General features: G+C 43.5%; 1 protein-coding gene across 3 annotated transcripts in view; it reads left to right on the top strand.

The window, feature by feature from the left end:
* The window catches only part of fhit (fragile histidine triad diadenosine triphosphatase), a 359,526-nt gene that overhangs the window by 112,803 nt on the left and 227,464 nt on the right, over positions 1–19,259 (top strand). For all 3 annotated transcript variants that reach the window (XM_055917160.1, XM_055917158.1, XM_055917157.1), the window contains one exon: positions 11,376–11,497. In XM_055917160.1, coding sequence (XP_055773135.1) covers positions 11,392–11,497 — 106 coding nt within the window. In that variant the 5' untranslated portion in view covers positions 11,376–11,391. The remainder of the gene's footprint in view (positions 1–11,375; positions 11,498–19,259) is intronic.

The raw sequence follows: 19,259 nt of genomic DNA, 5'->3' as shown, positions 1-19,259 counted from the left end.
GTATGTAAGCATCAAAGTGGCATAGTTTAAAGTGGCTAGTGATACATTTTTGATCAATTTCCATCAATTTCCATTATTAAAGTGAGCTGGAGTTGAGTCAGTATGTTGGCAGCAGCCACTCAATGTTAGCGGTGGCTGTTTAACAGTCTGATGGCCTTGAGATAGAAGATGTTTTTCAGTCTCTCGGTCCCTGCTTTGATGCACCTGTACTGACCTTGTCTTCTGGATGATATCGGGGTGAACAGGCAGTGGCTCGGGTGGTTGTTGTCCTTGATGATCTTTATGGCCTTCCTGTGACATCGGATGGTGTAGGTATCCTGGAGGGGAGGTAGTTTGCCCCCATTGATGCGTTGTGCAGACCTCACTACCCTCTGGAGAGCTTTACGTTTGTGGGCGGAGCAGTTGCCGTACCAGGCGGTGATGCAGCCCGACAGGATGCTCTCGATTGTGCATCTGTAGAAGTTTGTGAGTGCTTTTGGTGACAAGCCAAATTTCTTCTGCCTCCTGAGGTTGAATAGGCGCTGCTGCGCCTTCTTCACAACACTGTCTGTGTGGGTGGACCAATTCAGTTTGTCCGTGATGTGTACGTCGAGGAACTTAAAACTTACAACCCTCTCCACTACTGTCCCATCGATGTGGATAGGGGGGTGCTCCCTCTGCTGTTTCCTGAAGTCCACAATCATCTCCTTTGTTTTGTTGATGTTGAGTGTGAGGTTATTTTCCTGACACCACACTCCGAGGGCCCTCACCTCCTCCCTGTAGGCCGTCTCGTTGTTGTTGGTAATCAAGCCTCCCACTGTAGTGTCGTCCACAAACTTGATGATTGAGTTGGAAGCGTGCATGGCCACGCAGTCGTGGGTGAACAGGGAGTACAGGAGAGGGCTCAGAACGCACCCTTGTGGGGCCCCAGTGTTGAGGATCAGCGGGGTGGAGATGTTGTTACTTACCCTCACCACCTGGGGGCGGCCCGTCAGGAAGTCCAGGACCCAGTTGCACAGGGCGGGGTCGAGACCAAGGGTCTCGAGCTTGATGACGAGTTTGGAGGGTACTATGGTGTTAAATGCTGAGCTGTAGTCGATGAACAGCATTCTCACATAGGTATTCCTCTTGTCGAGATGGGTTAGGGCAGTGTGCAGTGGGATTGCGATTGCGTCGTCTGTGGACCTATTGGGGCGGTAAGCAATTTGGAGTGGGTCTAGGGTGTTAGGTAGGGTGGAGGTGATATGGTCCTTGACTAGTCTCTCAAAGCACTTCATGATGACGGAAGTGAGTGCTACAGGGCGGTAGTCGTTTAGCTCAGTTTCCTTAGCTTTCTTGGGAACAGGAACAATGGTGGCCCTCTTGAAGCATGTGGGAATAGCAGACTGGGATAAGGATTGATTGAATATGTCCGTAAACACACCAGCCAGCTGACGCGGCTGGGGATGCCGTCTGGGCCTGCAGCCTTGCGAGGGTTAACACGTTTAAATGTTTTACTCACGTCGGCTGCAGTGAAGGAGAGTCTGCAGGTTTTGGTAGCGGGCCGTGTCAGTGGCACTGTATTGTCCTCAAAGCGAGCAAAGAAGTTATTTAGTCTGTCTGGGAGCAAGACATCCTAGTCCGCGACGGGGCTCAACAACGACAAGTGTAAGTTCAAACAAAGCCAGCTTTTCTTCCTGTTGCACATCATTGACATAACAGAATCAGGCCAGACCTGGAAAAGGTCATGGGGATAAGAAACTTCCCCCAGCCCCAGACTATATGCTAGCTGAAGCGTTTCCTCAGGATGGTACAGTATGTGGGGAAATACATTCCGGAGCTATCTACTGTGGGACAGCCGCTCTACGAGCTCCTCAAAACAAATGTAGAGTGGGCCTGGGGACACACACAGGAGGCAGCATTTCAGAGACTTAAACACTCACTAACCACTGCTCCTGTGTTAACTTAATATGATTCCAGGAAGCCCACAGCAATGTTAACTGATGCCAGCAGCTGCAGAGTAGAGGCGTCCTTCAACAGCATGGTGAGGACTGGAAACCAGTCGTGATAATGGCCCCCAGTTCAACAGCATGGTTAGCGATAATGGCCCCCAATTCAACAGCATGGTTAGCGATAATGGCCCCTAGTTGGCAAGTACAGAGCTAAAATAACTCAGTAAGGATTATTACTTCATACATTTGACAAGCGGCCCCTCTTCCCACAGAGTAATGGACATGTGGAGACAGCTGTACAGACAGCCAAGTGGATGCTCAAGCAGACAGACCCTCTGCTCGCTCTGCTGACGTACAAAGCCACTCCCTCAACATTGACAGGGTTCAGCCCGGCTGATCTACTGGGAGGGGGAGACACAAACTGTTTCTCCTCGCAGGGATGTGACTCTTCCAAAAACAGGAATAGGGACTAACGTCACATAATCAGGACGAGTGAGAAAGCCAGTAGGGAGACTGGACCTGTAAAACTTTGAAAGAAAGATCACTTCTCTAAAATAAAAAAAGAAGGGAAAAAAAGAACATGGTTAAAAGATACATTGAATGTTGTTTATTCTGTTTATGAGCGTGCTTGTTGGCTAGCCAAAGACAGAACAGTTAAGTTTAACTGTGGTGTTTAACATATTTACAGGTATAGTTTTGAGAAGATAAGAAGTTACTTTATGGGTCATGCTCACAGTAAAGGTTCAGTTGTGATTGTAAACTGTCCCGTTGATAGATACATTATGTAATAACAGTAGACAGAGTTTGAATGTAAACATACCGTTGATAAATGATTGGGCAATATTTTATTAAAGAGGTCGATGTGATGAATGGGTTAATCTTTCAACCATTCAACCTCCAGCTGCGTATCTGCTCTAACACCAGGGTCAGTGAACTCTCAAATATAGTTTTTTTGCCATCATTGTAAGCCTGCCACACACGCACTATACGATACATTTATTAAACAGAAGAATGAGTGTGAGTTTTTGTCACAACCCGGCTCGTGGGAAGTAACAAAGAGCTCTTATAGGACCAGGGCACACATAATAATGATCAATAATTTTGCTCTTTATTTAGCCATCTTACATATAAAAAATTATATGTTCATCGAAAATAGTGAATAATTCACCACAGGTTAATGAGAAGAGTGTGCTTGAAAGGATGCACATACAGTTGAAGTCGGAAGTTCACATACACCTTAGCCAAAGACATTTAAACTCAGTTTTTCACAATTTCTGACATTTAATCCTAGTAAAAATTCCCTGTCTTAGGTCAGTTAGGATCACCACTGTAACGTTTGTCGTCGGAAGGAGACCAAGGTGCAGCGTGGTAGGCGTACATTCTTTTATTTAAATGTTCCACCAAGAAAAACAATAAACAATACAACAAACGAAACGCTTTGTCGTGCAAACTACATGCACTCAAACAAAGACAAGATCCCACACTGAAGGAGGGAAAAAGGGCTGCCTAAGTATGATCCCCAATCAGAGACAATGAAAGACAGCTGCCTCTGATTGGGAACCACACTTGGCCAAACACAAAGAAATAGAGAACATAGAATGCCCACCCAAATCACACCCTGACCTAACCAAACATAGAGAATAACAAGGATCTCTAAGGTCAGGGCGTGACAACCACTTTATTTTAAGAATGTGAAATGTCAGAAAAAAGGTAGAGAGTATGATTTATTTCAGCATTTATTTATTTCATCACATTCCTAGTGGTTCAGATTGTACATACACACAATTAGTATTTTGTAGCATTGCCTTTAAATTGCTTAACTTGGGTCAAACGTTTTGGGTAGCCCATTCCTCCTGACAAAGCTGGTGTAACTGAGTCAGGTTTGTAGGCCTCCTTGCTCACACACACTTTTTCAGTTCTGCCCACAAATGTCCTATAGGATTGAGGTCAGGGCTTTGTAATGGCCACTCCAATACCTTGACTTTGTTGTCCTTAAGTCATTTTGCCACAACTTTGGAAGGATGCTTTGGGCAATTTGCGACCAAGCTTTAACTTCCTGACTGATGGCTTGAGATGTTGCTTCAATATATCCACATAATTTTCCTTCCTCATGAGGCCATCTATTTTGTGAAGTGCACCAGTCCCTCCTGCAGCAAAGCAACCCCACAACATGATGCTGCCACCCCCGTGCTTCACGGTTTGGATGGTGTTCTTCGGCTTGCAACCCTCCCCCTTTTTCCTCCAAACATAACGATGGTCATTATGGCCAAACAGTTCTATTTTTGTTTCATCAGACCAGAGGACATTTCTCCAAAAAATACAAACTTTGTCCCCACGTCCTTTTAGGTTATGTCGATATAGGCCTCGTTTTACTGTGGCTATAGATACTTTTGTACCTGTTTACTCCAGCATCTTCACAAGGTCCTTTGCTGTTGTTCTGGGATTGATTTGCACTTTTCGCACCAAAGTGAGTTCATCTCTAGGAGACAGAGCGCGTCTCCTTTCTGAGTGGTATGACGGCTGCCTGGTCCCATGGTGTTTATACTTGCGTACTATTGTTTGTACGGATGAATGTGGTACCTTCAGGCATTTGGAAATTACTCCCAATTTCTTTTCTGATGTCTTGGCTGATTTCTTTTGATTTTCCCATGATGTCAAGCAAAGAGGCACTGAGTTTGACCTTGAAATAAATCCACAGGTACACCTCTAATTGACTCAAATGATGCCAGAATCTTCTAAAGCCATGACATTATTTTCTGGAATTTTCCAAGCTGTTTAAAAGCACAGTCAGCTTAGTGTATGTACATTTCTGACCCATTGGAATTGTGATACAGTGAATTATAAGTGAAATAATCTGCCTGTAAACAATTGTTGGAAAAATTACTTGTGTCATGCACAAAGTAAATGTCCTATCCGACTTGCCAAAACTATAGTTTGTTAACAAGACATTTGTGGAGTGGTTGAAAAACAAGTTTTAATGACTCCAACCTAAGTGTATGTAAACTTCCAACTTAACGCTGCAATATTGGGTTGTATTGGTGAAAGTCTCAGTCTTAAATAATTTTCCACACACCTTCTTTGCCTGCATTTAGTTTTCATGCTAGCGAGGGCCGAGAATCCACTCTCACATAGGTTCGTGGTTGCAAAGGGCATCAGTATCTTAACAGCGCAATTTGCCAAGGCAGGATACTCTGAGCGCAGCCCAATCCAGAAATCTGGCAGTAGCTTCTGATTAAATTCAATTTTCATAGAAACGCTTGTTGCAAATTCGATGAATCTCTTTTGTTCAGATATCGGTAAGTGGACTGGAGGCAGGACATGAAGGGGATAACAAATCCAGTTGTTTGTGTCATCAGTTTTGGGATAGTATCTGCGTAATTGCGCACCCAACTCACTCAGGCGCTTCGCTATGTCACATTTGACATTGTCCGTAAGCTTGAGTTTATTTGCACGCAAAAAAGCATACAATGATGGAAAGACCTGTGTGTTGTCCTTGTTAATGCAGACAGAGAAGAGCTCCAACTTCTTAATCATAGCCTCAATTTTGTCCCGCACATTGATTATAGTTGCGGAGAGTCCCTGTAATCCTAGATTCAGATCATTCAGGCGAGAAAAAACATCACTCAGATAGTCCAGTCGTGTGAGAACCTCGTCATCATGCAAGCGGTCAGACAATTGAAAATTATGGTCAGTAAAGAAAACTCTAAGCAAGAGCCTCTCGGTGGATGCTGCAGTGTACCCAAGCAGCATTGGGAGCAACTGCTTGCAATCGCGTTACCACTCCACTATGTCTCCCTGTCATGGCTTTTGCACCATAAGTACAGGTACCAACACATCTTGACCACCAAAGTCAATTTGATGTCACAAAGCTGTCCAGTACTTTAAAAATATCCTCTCCTGTTGTCCTGGTTTCCAGTGGTTTGCAGAAGAGGATGTATACCAGGAGCTGTGCCAGACCCGCCACGTCTGTTGCCTCATCCAGCTGTAACGCATATAATTCACTGGCTTGTATGCGAAGGAGTAATTGTTTAAAAACATCTCCTGCCATGTCACTGATGCGTTGTGAAATTATGTTGTTTGATGAAGACATTGTCTGTATAGATTTTTTGGGCCTTGTCCCCCAGCATTGTCCCAGCCATATCCGCGGCAGCAGGAATAATTAAGTCTTTCACAATAGTATGGGGCTTGCCTGTCCTAGCCACTTGGTAGCTCACCATATAAGTTGCTTTGAGTCCCTTCGTATTAATGGTATCTTTTGCTTTTATACATGTCTTACTACTCAAAAGTCGTCTTAATTCTCACTCCAAAAACTCCTGGGCCTTATTTTTCAAATTGGCATGTTTTGTTTCTAAATGTCTGTGCAAGAGTGAAGGTTTCATCGAGTTGAGAGATAGATAGTACTTTTGCACATATACCACACTATGGCTGAGGAAAGGCACTACTCCCAATATAAGTGAACCCCAAATCAATGTATAGTCGTGGCCAAAGGTTTTGAGAATGACACAAATATGAATTTTCACAAAGTCTGCTACCTCAGTTTGTATGATTTCAATTTGCATATACTCCAGAATGTTATGAAGAGTGATCAGATGAATTGCAATGAATTGCAAAGTCCCTCTTTGCCATGCAAATGAATTGAATCCCCAAAAAACATTTCCACTGCATTTCAACCCTGCCACAAAAGGACCAGCTGACATCATGTCAGTGATTCTCTCGTTAACACAGGTGTGAGTGTTGATGAGGACAAGGCTGGAGATCACTCTGTCATGCTGATTGAGGGCAGCAAAGAAGCCACTTCTCTCCAGGAAAAACATCAGGGACAGACTGATATTCTGCAACAGGTACAGGGATTGGACTGCTGAGGACTGAGGTAAAGTCATTTTCTCTGATGAATCCCCTTTCCGGTTGTTTGGGGCATCCGGAAAAAAGCTTGTCCGGAGAAGACAAGGTGAGCGCTACCATCAGTCCTGTGTCATGTCAACAGTAAAGCATCCTGAGACCATTCATGTGTGGGGTTGCTTCTCAGCCAAGGGAGTGGGCTCACTCACAATTTTGCCTAAGAACACAGCCATGAATAAAGAATGGTACCAACACATTCTCAGAGAGTAACTTCTCCCAACCACCCAGGAACAGTTTGGTGACGAACAATGCCTTTTCCAGCATGATGGAGCATCTTGCCATAAGGCAAAAGTGATAACTAAGTGTCTCGGGGAACAAAGCATCAATATTTTGGGTCCATGGCCAGGAAACTCCCCAGACCTTAATCCCATTGAGAACTTGTGGTCAATCCTCAAGGGGCGGGTGGACAAACAAAACCCACAAATTCTGACAAACTCCAAGCATTGATTATGCAAGAATGGGCTGCCATCAGTCAGGATGTGGCCCAGAAGTTAATTGACCGCATGCCAGGGCGGATTGCAGAGGTCTTGAAAAAGAAGGGTCAACACTGCAAATATTGACTCTTGCATCAACTTCATGTAATTGTCAATAATAGCCTTTGACACTTATGAAATGCTTGTAATTATACTTCAGAATTCCATAGTAACATCTGACAAAAATATCTAAAGACACTGAAGCAGCAAACTTTGTGGAAATTAATTTTTGTGTCATTCTCAAAACTTTTGGCCACGACTGTAGTTCTCATCATATTTGCGCCTCTTCGATAATTCAACATCCCTGTCTGTTGTTCGGTGCTTTCCCGGGTAAGGGGACAGTAGCTCTTCGGCTGCATCAGATTCACAACTGTCAAGTGTTCATGCTTGGTGGGCTAACAACAAATGTAGAACTACTGATGCTAGCATTGGATGTGCTTGTGGAAACAGAACAACTTGTGTTGTCGACAGATGCAGGTGTAGTACTGCTGGTTGTAGCAGTACTACCAGTAGTGCTGGTATGTGTCTCTATGGACGGGGGCCTTTTTTAAACAATTAATACAATTTTGAGCAAACGGAATGAGCTGCAGCTACGTTTGGCTACCTACGGACCGTTAGTGGAATTCCCACGAGAGAGTAACGGTTAATTATTTGACTCGGCTACCTGTATTTGACGTGTTCTTATTTCGCTGAACACTAGATGGCTTCATTTTATTTTTGGCAGTGAAACGGGGCTACTCAGGTGAGAAAAAAACCTCACCTACATGTATAGTCCCGTTGGATTTTATGTTTAATAAAAAAAAAAATGTGAATCACATTTTTATTTGGCGTACCCCAATTTGGGAATACCTGCGCAAGAGCATAAGGGAAGTTGGGAACATGGCTACTTAGCATTCAGTTGCATGTCGTTTGTTACTTGGCATTTATGTTATTAAATGTGGTCACACATTGAAAAGAACCTACAAATATAAGGATCTTATATTTAACTATAACCAAGGCTATTACAATCCTCATGCCTAGTCACTTTACCCTTCCTTTATTTTTTTATTTTTTTATTTTTTATTTCACCTTTATTTAACCAGGTAGGCTAGTTGAGAACAAGTTCTCATTTGCAACTGCGACCTGGCCAAGATAAAGCATAGCAGTGTGAACAGACAACAACACAGAGTTACACATGGAGTAAACAATAGACAAGTCAATAACATGGTAGAAAAAAGAGAATCTATATACAATGTGTGCAAAAGGCATGAGGTAGGCAATAAATCGAATAATTACAATTTAGCAGATTAACACTGGAGTGATAAATCATCAGATGATCATGTACATTTGAAGAGTTTATTTCCAAAATGCTATATACACCAATTTTTAAAATGTTTGTTTTTCATCAGAAATGATTGCTTATGGCTACTTTCATGAGCGTGTATAATATAACTGTTCTCAGATTTGTAGTTAATAGGTTTTAGATTTAAAAAAAAATAAAATCCTATATATCCGTTGTTTAGCTGGAATGGAAGGTTTATATCCTGTATATTGACTGTGATATGTGGTTGTCTCACCTAGCTATCTTAAGATGAATGCAAGTTGCTCTGGAGAGTAGCATGTGCTAAATGACAAGAACTTTAAATGTTTTACATACAGATCTTATAATATTGTATTGAATAATATATAATAATCATGTTATTTTGCAGTCTGCAATGTATCCACCACACTCTCGGAGATAAAAGTAGTACTGATAGGTTTTACACAGTCAAATGTAACAAACAACTAACTACATGCTTAATTTAGAACTGTACAAATGATACATTTGTGACATCAATATAAAAAATAAATACAGTATATACAGTATGAGTCAAAAGTTTGGACACCTACTCATTCCAGGGTTTTTCTTTATTTTTGCTATTTTCTACATAGTGAAGACATCAAAACTATGAAATAACACGTATAGAATCAGGTAATAACCAAAAAAGTGTTAAACAAATCAAAATATATTTTATATTTGAGATTCTTCAAAGTAGCCACCCTTTGCCTTGATGACAGCTTTCCACACTCTTGGCATTCTCTCAACCAGCTACATGAGGTTTGCATTTCAGTTCTATTTCATGCACATTTGTGGCCTGCTGGAGGTCATTTTGCAGGGCGCTGGCAGTGCACCTCCTTGCACAAAGGCGGAGGTAGCGGTCCTGCTGCTGGGTTGTTGCCCTCCTACAGCCTCCTCCACGTCTCCTGATGTACTGGCCTGTCTCCTGGTAGCGCCTCCATGCTCTGGACACTATGCTGACAGACACAGCAAACCTTTTTGCCACAGCTCGCATTGATGTGCCATCCTGGATGAACTGCACTACCTGAGCCACTTGTGTGGGTTGTAGACTCCGTCTCATGCTACCACTAGAGTGAAAGCACCGCCAGCATTCAAAAGTGACCAAAACATCAGCCAGGAAGCATAGGAACTGAGAAGTGGTCTGTGATCACCACCTGCAGAATCACTCCTTTTTTGGGGGTGTCTTGCTAATTGCCTATAATTTTCACCTTTTGTCTATTCCATTTGCACAACAGCATGTGAAATTTATTGTCAATCAGTGTTGCTTCCTAAGTGGACAGTTTGATTTCACAGAAGTGTGATTGACTTAGAGTTACATTGTGTTGTTTAAGTGTTCCCTTTATTTTTTTGAGCAGTGTATTTGTATTTGTATTCATTTTTTAACTCTGCATTGTTGGGAAGTGTAAGTGTTCATGGTAAAGTATATATTATTTTGTGTTTTTCCCCCCATGTCTAATTGAATACTGGCCAATGCTAATTGAAACCTGGATTCCTGTGTAGAAGAAGAACAATTATTCTAGTGTGGTAAGAAAAAGTAAGTGAAAAGAGAACGAGACACTTACAGAAACATAGACAGATAACGTTCAAATATTTTATGTTTGCATTAATCGATTTTTCCAGCAGGGATATCTGTGACAGCCGATCGAGAGGGCTTGGTCAGATGGGACGTCATCTTGGCAGTGCTCTTGATATCTGTGACAGCCGATAGAGAGGGCTTGGTCAGATGGGACGTCATCTTGGCAGGGCTCTTGATATCTGTGACAGCCGATAGAGAGGGCTTGGTCAGATGGGACGTCATCTTGGCAGTGCTCTTGATATCTGTGACAGCCGATAGAGAGGGCTTGGTCAGATGGGACGTCATCTTGGCAGGGCTCTTGATATCTGTGACAGCCGATAGAGAGGGCTTGGTCAGAGGGGACGTCATCTTGGCAGTGCTCTTGATATCTGTGACAGCCGATAGAGAGGGCTTGGTCAGAGGGGACGTCATCTTGGCAGTGCTCTTGATATCTGTGACAGCCGATAGAGAGGGCTTGGTCAGAGGGGACGTCATCTTGGCAGTGCTCTTGATATCTGTGACAGCCGATAGAGAGGGCTTGGTCAGATGGGACGTCATCTTGGCAGTGCTCTTGATATCTGTGACAGCCGATAGAGAGGGCTTGGTCAGAGGGGACGTCATCTTGGCAGTGCTCTTGATATCTGTGACAGCCGATTGAGAGGGCTTGGTCAGAGGGGACGTCATCTTGGCAGTGCTCTTGATATCTGTGACAGCCGATAGAGAGGGCTTGGTCAGATGGGACGTCATCTTGGCAGTGCTCTTGATATCTGTGACACACTCTGATGAGAGGACTCATCATTTCACAAACCCAATTTCACCAAGCGAACTGCTGCAAATAGTGACAATCCTTTTTGTTTTAACTAGCTTCAAAATGAGCAATTGGCTCCAGTGAAGCGCATGGTTTAGTATCTCAGAATTGCTCATTACTGTGTTTCTCACACTAGGGTATTCTTTCATTTCTGTTATGATTGAGACTTTTCGATACGAAGAGACCGTTTTTAAATTTTTAGATGATGACACACATTTCATGCTTGTTTGTCAGACTTCTGTACCTTGAAAGCTGTTTCATGAACGGTATATTTTTTGGAAAGTGGTACTTTTTATTGTCCTTAGATACTTTCTGCAGTGTGATTTGCTGAACACCCAGTGAACCCTAACAGACAGCCCTGCAGCGGTCTTGCCTCAGTTCACCTTATTTGAACACTTCTTCCCTCTTTCAGGTCTGCAGTCATCACCATGTCTACATTCCGTTTTGGACAGCACGTCATCAAGGCCTCAGCAGTGTTTCTACAAACTGAGTTGTCCTTCGCCCTGGTCAACAGGAAGCCTGTGGTGCCTGGACGTATCCTTCAATTATCCCTTTAACAGGCCCTAACAGGGACACTGCTTGTTAGCTGGGGCTGAAGGAGAGGAAACGACTGAACCATCCTGAACCTTAGTCTGGACACAGGTAGGTCACAGCTCTCTCTCTCTCTCTCTCTCTCTCTCTCTCTCTCTCTCTCTCTCTCTCTCTCTCTCTCTGTCTCTCTCTCTCTCTCTCTCTCTCTCTCTCTCTCTCTCTCTCTCTCTCTCTCTCTCTCTCTCTCTCTCTCTCTCTCTCTCTCTCTCTCTCTCTCTGTCTCTCTCTCTCTCTCTCTCTCTCTCTCTCTCTCTCTCTCTCTCTCTCTCTCTCTCTCTCTCTCTCTCTCTCGCTGTCTCACCTCACAAGAACATTCTGTGCTCAATTTATCAGTTCAACAGTTTGTCTCTTTAGTAAGGTGGGTGTGACCTCAACAATAGGCCAAGTAAACAGCTGTTTCCCACAAAAACAGAAGGAATAAAAAAGAAAACAGTGTCCTGCAATATGTGGACAAATGGATTTTTTAGATGGTATAAAGTTTAGTTGTGTGTGTCACGACATAACTTTTAAACATATGTTTACCTCATAATGCATATAGGCAGAGCGGGATCAGAGGGTTCATGAATCTTTGTCAGCTCTTGCCTTGCATCCACTCTCCTCTCTCTTTGGGTGAAAAATGCAATATTTTTGTCTATTAATCATCGTTTCAACCAGCAAATGCAAATCTTGCATTAATTTGCATGATTTCCATCGCTGATTTACTTGAATAATGTGCTTATTCTCTTTTTGGTATAATAATCAGTCCTTGGCTTTGTGCTTGAGTTCCTCAAGTGCTGTTCTGCATTGCATAACTTCTCTGTGTTTAGATTAACTTTGGACTTGGGGAGATTTTTCACCGCATTATAGGGCATTGCTGTATAATCCTTAAGTCTAAAGAAAAGGAAAAATGTTCTCAGGTTCTCAGGCCATGAGGAATACATTAGCATTATTTAATCATACACTTTTTTGTCCTACAGGGAACATTATAATAATGCCAGAAAGCAAATTCACTGAGTAGACACTGATTATCACTCCAGTGTTAAAGGGCACTTTTTATTTCCTAAAGTGTTTGTATGTGTGCGTGCAAGTGAGTGTTTGGTGCCATACTACTGTCTTTACGCATGTGTATTTGAGTCGCTGTCTGTGTGACTATAGGTGAATCTACAGCCACAGTGGGTCCGTGTTGTTGTAAATGCATTGGCACATAGCTCTACAGTTAGATGTGTTTTGTTGGCTGTGTGAGGGCTTAGATCAAAGCGCTATTCTTTGCATTCATATCTGTACATGTTGTGGTGTGGAGAGGTAAATAGGACTTAGAGCACTTGGCTGAAATCTGAAACATTAAATTGTTGTCGGTCTGCACTTGGACTTCCCAGGGATATTATGTGATATCTTTCCAGGGAATGCTGGGATGTAGGGTCTCTTGTGCAAAAGAACAATCCCTGTGTGTTTACACGGTATGCATTAAAGTCTGTGGGAAAACCCAACGGACATACATAAACTAAAATCTCTCTTTCCTTTTTCTCTCCTCTCTGTCTCTCCAGTGGCCCACCAATGATTTTGTTAGTTACTCTCACTCAGATATCATATTAACATGGCATAAGTCATTGAAAACTGTTTAGAATTGCACGAAATGCTCACTTTCACTTACTTAGCTAGCAAATGCAGCTAGCTAGATTAGCCTACTCAAACAGAGAGGGATGCTATGTTAGCTAGCTGGCTATGGCTATCCAACACTTGAACTCTTCCAAGTCAAGGTAAACTTTTGGTTTTAGTAATTTATTGCCACTGGGGCCTGCCGGCGTAACTGCTAAACTGCTTGCTGTACACTGTTCTTCATGATTGTAGCGGGTTTGCTAATGCATTAGTTCTAGTAGCTACACTACATGACAAAAAGTATGTGGACACCTGCTCGTCAAACATCTCATTCCCCCTTTGCTGCTATAACAGCCTCCACTCCTCTGGGAAGGCTTTACACTAGATGATGGAACATTGCTGCAGGGACTTGCTTCCATTCAGCCACAAGAGCATTAGTGACGTTGGACACTGATGTTGGGCTATTAGGCCTGGCTTGCAGTCAGCGTTCCAATTCATCCCAAAGGTGTTCGATGGGGTTGAGGTCAGGGCTCATTGCTGGCCAGTCAAGTTCTTCCAGACAGATCTCGACAAACCATTTCTGTATGGACCTCGCTTTGTGCACAGAGTAATTGTCATGCTGAAACAGTAAAGGGCCTTCCCCAAACTGTTGCTGCAAAGTTGGAAGCACAGAATTATCTAGAATGTTATTGTATGCTGTAGCGTTAAGATTTCCCTTCACTGGAACAAAGGGGCCTAGACCGAACCATGAAAAACAGCCTCAGACCATTATTCCTCCTCCACCAAACTTTACAGTTGGCACTGGTCCAGAGTCCAATGGCGGCGAGCTTTACACCACTCCAGTCGACGCTTGGCATTGCACATGATGATCTTAGGCTTGTATGCGGCTGCTTGGCCATGGAAACCCATTTTATGAACTCCCATTTTATGAAGCTCCCAGGCTGTTTAGAACTCGGTAGTGAGGGTTGCAACCGAGGACCAAAGATTTTTTACACGCTTCGCGCTTCAGAACTCGACGGTCCCGTTCTGTGAGCTTTTGTGACCTACCACTTTGTGGCTGAGCTGTTGTTGCTCCTAGACATTTCAACTTCACAATAACAGTAGTTGACCGGGCAAGTTCTAGCAGGGTAGAAATTTGACCAACTGACTTGTTGGAAAGGTGGCATCCTATGACGGTGCCATGTTGAAAGTCACTGAGCTCTTCGGTAAGGCCATTCTTCTGCCATTGTGTTTCAACGGAGATTGCATGGCTGTGTGCTCAATTGTATACACCTTTCAACAACGGGTGTGGCTGAAATAGCTGAATCCACTAATCTGAAGGGGTGTCCACTAGGGATGCAACGATACAGTGAGCCCACGGTTCGGTATGTATCACGGTTTGTGGGCCACGGTACAGTTTCACTATCTTTATATTTAAGAAAAGTGTGCCCTTGTATGACTCTCATACAGGGGACGAGTGTGCAACACGTAGCTCTTCATCTCCCAATACAGTACATAGTGAACCATCACAGTGAGGTAGCTTCCAGTACATATTGAACTGTTACAGTGAGGTAGCTTCCAGTACATATTGAACTGTTACAGTGAGGTAGCTTCCAGTACATAGTGAACTGTCACAGTGAGGTAGCTTCCAGTACATAGTGAACTATCACAGTGAGGTAGCTTCCAGTACATAGTGAACTGTCACAGTGAGGTAGCTTCCAGTACATAGTGAACTGTCACAGTGAGGTAGCTTCCAGTACATAGTGAACTGTCACAGTGAGGTAGCTTCCAGTACATAGTGAACTGTCACAGTGAGGTAGCTTCCAGTACATAGTGAACTGTCACAGTGAGGTAGCTTCCAGTACATAGTGAACTGTCACAGTGAGGTAGCTTCCAGTACATAGTGAACTGTCACAGTGAGGTAGCTTCCAGTACATAGTGAACCGTCACAGTGAGGTAGCTTCCAGTACATAGTGAACCGTCACAGTGAGGTAGCTTTGAGTTGCTCTGGAGGTCCAACTATCAGTGGAGAGAGCTAGATAGGGTGTCTGTTTCAATTAGTTTTCAATTTCTCTCCGTGATGTTTCATAGAGTTTGGGAATTACTTTGCTGCTGAAATGTGTGCGGGAGGGGACATTTAACACTGTTCAATTTTTTTCATCAGGTGACAAAATCCTGAGTCAGTATCCACCGAATAGGGCTGCAAATCTTTGGCTATGAATACTCCCACTGCTTTCGTTATTTCTTTATGTTTTTCTGAATTTGTCGCAAATTGTTGTTGGAAGGCAGCAGCGGGAGATTGTTGTGTTTTCACTAACGAGTGGACTCTCCTTGCTCCAGCTCCACCTGAATGGGATACAGCTGGGTGATGGCGACGTAAATGGCACATCATGTTAGAAGTGTTTCCACTCGAGTAGCCGACAGTGGCAAAGCAATGCTTTCAGACTGTACTTTGTTTGTTTACGGTCTTCTTACCCTCGTCATCGTATTGAACGCTGAATCCAAAATGTTCCCACACAGCGGATTTGAAAAACGCCGATGCCTCTTAAAATTTGCTTCTCTCTGTCTCGCTAGCGCTCGCCGTTGGAGCTGGGAGAATATTTGTTTTTAGTTTCCCATCTCTTCATGGGTCCCCTTTAAGGAAGTTTCCTACTGAGATGTCATTGCAAATTGTCCAATGGTTGTTTAAGGGGGAGGGGGTTGTGGTCACTGCGGTTGCCACATTTTGAGACATTGCTGTGGAGTAAAGTTTGTCAGCCCCCAGGAGACCCCTAACGGCCTTGTGCCCCAAGCAGTTGACTGCCAAACCTGTTCACAAACTGTGTATCTGGTTCTGTGGATCTGAATGTACAAGGTGCGTGTAGTCTGCAGCGCAATAAGCAAGTTTTGGAAATTATAGGAAAATGACAGGCATATCGTAATTTCGCGGTTCAAATGTGCGTATTGATCCGTAGGGGGCGTACCGAACGGTTCGACAACATACTGTGTACCGTTGCATCCCTAGTGTCCACATGCTTTTGTATATATAGTGTATGTTGACTATGATGTTAATATGGTGACAACGATGTAGGCTGTGTGTAGCGGTTAGCGGTTATGGTTTGAAGGTTTGGCTTGGAAAGGTTTTTTCATCATAGATAGCTGTTGTATTGTGAACTGAAGTCCACAACCACCAACCGAAACGCCAGCATTCCCTGATGCTTCATTTCATTGCTGCTGCATTCTGTAAGGACTGACGCTGGAGTAGAGAAGTAGGTACGGGGAGTCACTATTTAATTGGAACAGACATGGAACAGGACAAGAACAGTGTCAAAACCGGGTAATACACAGACGTAAGACAGTCAATGCAGCAGCAGGGAACAGAGCTGGGGAACTGACAAATATAGGGGAAATAATAAACAGGTGATTGAGTCCAGGTGAGTCCAATAATTCGCTGATGCGCGTGACGAGGGAAGGCAGGTGTGCGTAATGATGGTGGCAGGAGTGTGTAATGCAGGGCAGCCTGGCGCCCTCGAGCGCCAAGGGGGAAGAGCGGGAGCAAGCATGACACCAACGGCATGATCCTAGTCATATTAGCAAACCATCCTAGTTGTTGGATCTTTAGTGTCCCCATCTTTTTACATTTCTAACAGAGATTTTCAACTCTGTCACATATGAACCACACGCATCAGGTGCGCTGTTTCCGCAAATCGCATTTTGGCAAATGTTTGAAAACAACGTTTTATTGGCTGCTTCATTGCAGGAGTTGCATGTTCTGTTAAGATGAATTGCAATCATCTAAATTTGATTTCTGTCATTCTGAGCACCATTTTTTATTTTATTTTTTTTATTTAACCTTTATTTAACCAGGTAAGCTAGTTGAGAACAAGTTCTCATATACAACTGTGACCTGGCCAAGATAAAGCAAAGCAGTGCGACACAAACAACAACACAGCGTTACACGTGGAATAAACAAGCGTACAGTCAATAACACAATAGAAAAAAAAGAAATCCTCTATATAGTGTGTGCAAATGACATGAGGTGGTAAGGCAATAAATAGGCCATAGTAGCGAAGTAATTACAATTTAGCAAATTAACACTGGAGTGGTAGATGAGCAGATGGTGATGTGCAAGTAGAAATACTGGTGTGCAAAAGAGCAGAAAAGTAAATAAAAACAATATGGGGATGAGGTAGGTAGATTGGGTGGGCTATTTACAGATGGGCTATGTACAGCTGCAGTGATCGGTTAGCTGCTCAGATAGCTGACGTTTAAAGTTAGTGAGGGAAATATAAGTCTCCAGCTTCAGCAATTTTTGCAATTTGTTCCAGTCATTGGCAGCAGAGAACTGGAAGGAAAGGTGGCCAAATGAGGTTTTGGCTTTGGGGATGACCAGTGAGATATACCTGCTGGAGTGCGTGCTACGGGTGGGTGTTGTTATCGCGACCAGTGAGCTGAGATAACGTGGAGTTTTACCTAGAATAGACTTATAGATGACCTGGCGCCAGTGGGTCTGGCGACGGATATGTAGCGAGGGCCAGCCGACTAGAGCATACATTTCGCAGTGGTGGGTGGTATAAGGGGCTTTGGTGACAAAACGGATGGCACTGTGATAGACTGCATCCAGTTTGCTGAGTAGAGTATTGGAAGCTATTTTGTAAATGTCATCGCCAAAGTCGAGGATCGGTAGGATAGTCAGTTTTACGAGGGTATGTTTGGAAGCGTGAGTGAAGGAGGCTTTGTTGTGAAATAGGAAGCCGATTCTAGATTTAATTTTGGATTGTATATGTTTAATATGAGTCTGGAATGAGTCTAGCCAGACACCTAGGTATTTGTAGTTGTCCACATATTCTAAGTCAGATCCGGGTGGGCGGGTGCGGGCAGCGATCCGTTGAAAAGAATGCATTTGGTTTTACTAGAGTTTAAGAGCAGTTGGAGGCCACGGAAGGAGTGTTGTATGGCATTGAAGCTCGTTTGGAGGTTAGTTAACACAGTGGCCAAAGAAGGGCCAGATGTATACAGAATGGTGTCGTCTGCGTAGAGGTGGATCAGAGAATCACCAGCAGCAAGAGCAACATCATTGATGTATACAGAGAAGAGAGTCGGCCCAAGGGTTGAACCCTGTGTCACCCCCATAGAGACTGCCAGAGGTCCGAACAACAGGCCCTCCGATTTGACACACTGAACTCTGAGAAGTAGTTGGTGAACCAGGCGAGGCAATCATTTGAGAAACCAAGGCTGATGAATCTGCCGATAAGAATGCGGTGATTGACAGAGTCGAAAGCCTTGGCCAGGTCGTTGAATACAGATGCACAGTACTGTCTTTTATCGATGGCGGTTATGATATCGTTTAGTACCTTGAGCGTGGCTGAGGTGAACCCGTGACCAGCTCGAAAACTGGATTGCACAGCGGAGAAGGTACGGTGGGATTCGAAATGGTCAGTGATCTGTTTATTAACTTGGCTTTCGAAGACTTTAGAAAGGCAGGGCAGGATGGATATAGGTCTATAACAGTTTGTGTCTAGAGTGTCACCCCCTTTGAAGAAGGGGATGACCGCGGAAGCTTTCCAATCTTTGGGGATCTCGGACGATACGAAAGAGAGGTTGAACCATGGGTTCGAAAGAGAGGTTGAACCATGGGTGGTTGCCTAATGGGTTACGCACCCAATGGATATACAGTACCAGTCAAAAGTTTGGACACACTTACTCATTCCAGGGTTTTTCATTATTGGTACTATTTTCTACATTGTAGAATAATATTGAAGACATCAAAACTATGAAATAATACGTATGAAATCATGTAGGAATCAAAAAAGTGTTAAACAAATATGTTTTATATTTGAGATTCTTCAAAGTAGCCACCCTTTGCCTTGATGACAGCTTTGCACATTTTTGGCATTCTCCCAACCAGCTTCATGAGGTACAGTAGTCACCTGGAATGCATCTCAATTAACCGGAATGCCTTGTTAATTTGTGGCATTTATTTTCTTCTTAATGCGTTTCAGCCAATCAGTTGTGTTGTGACAAGGTAGGGGTGGTATACTGAAGATAGCCTTATTTGGTAAGTCCATATTATGTCAAGAACAGCTCAAATAAGCAAAGAGAAATTACAATCCATCATTACTTCAAGACACGAATGTCAGTCAATCCGGGAAAATGTCAGGAACTTTGAAAG

Source organism: Salvelinus fontinalis, chromosome 3 (genome assembly GCF_029448725.1).
Source record: "Salvelinus fontinalis isolate EN_2023a chromosome 3, ASM2944872v1, whole genome shotgun sequence".
Taxonomy (NCBI): Eukaryota; Metazoa; Chordata; class Actinopteri; order Salmoniformes; family Salmonidae; genus Salvelinus; species Salvelinus fontinalis.
This window is presented reverse-complemented; position numbering and strand designations above follow the sequence as displayed.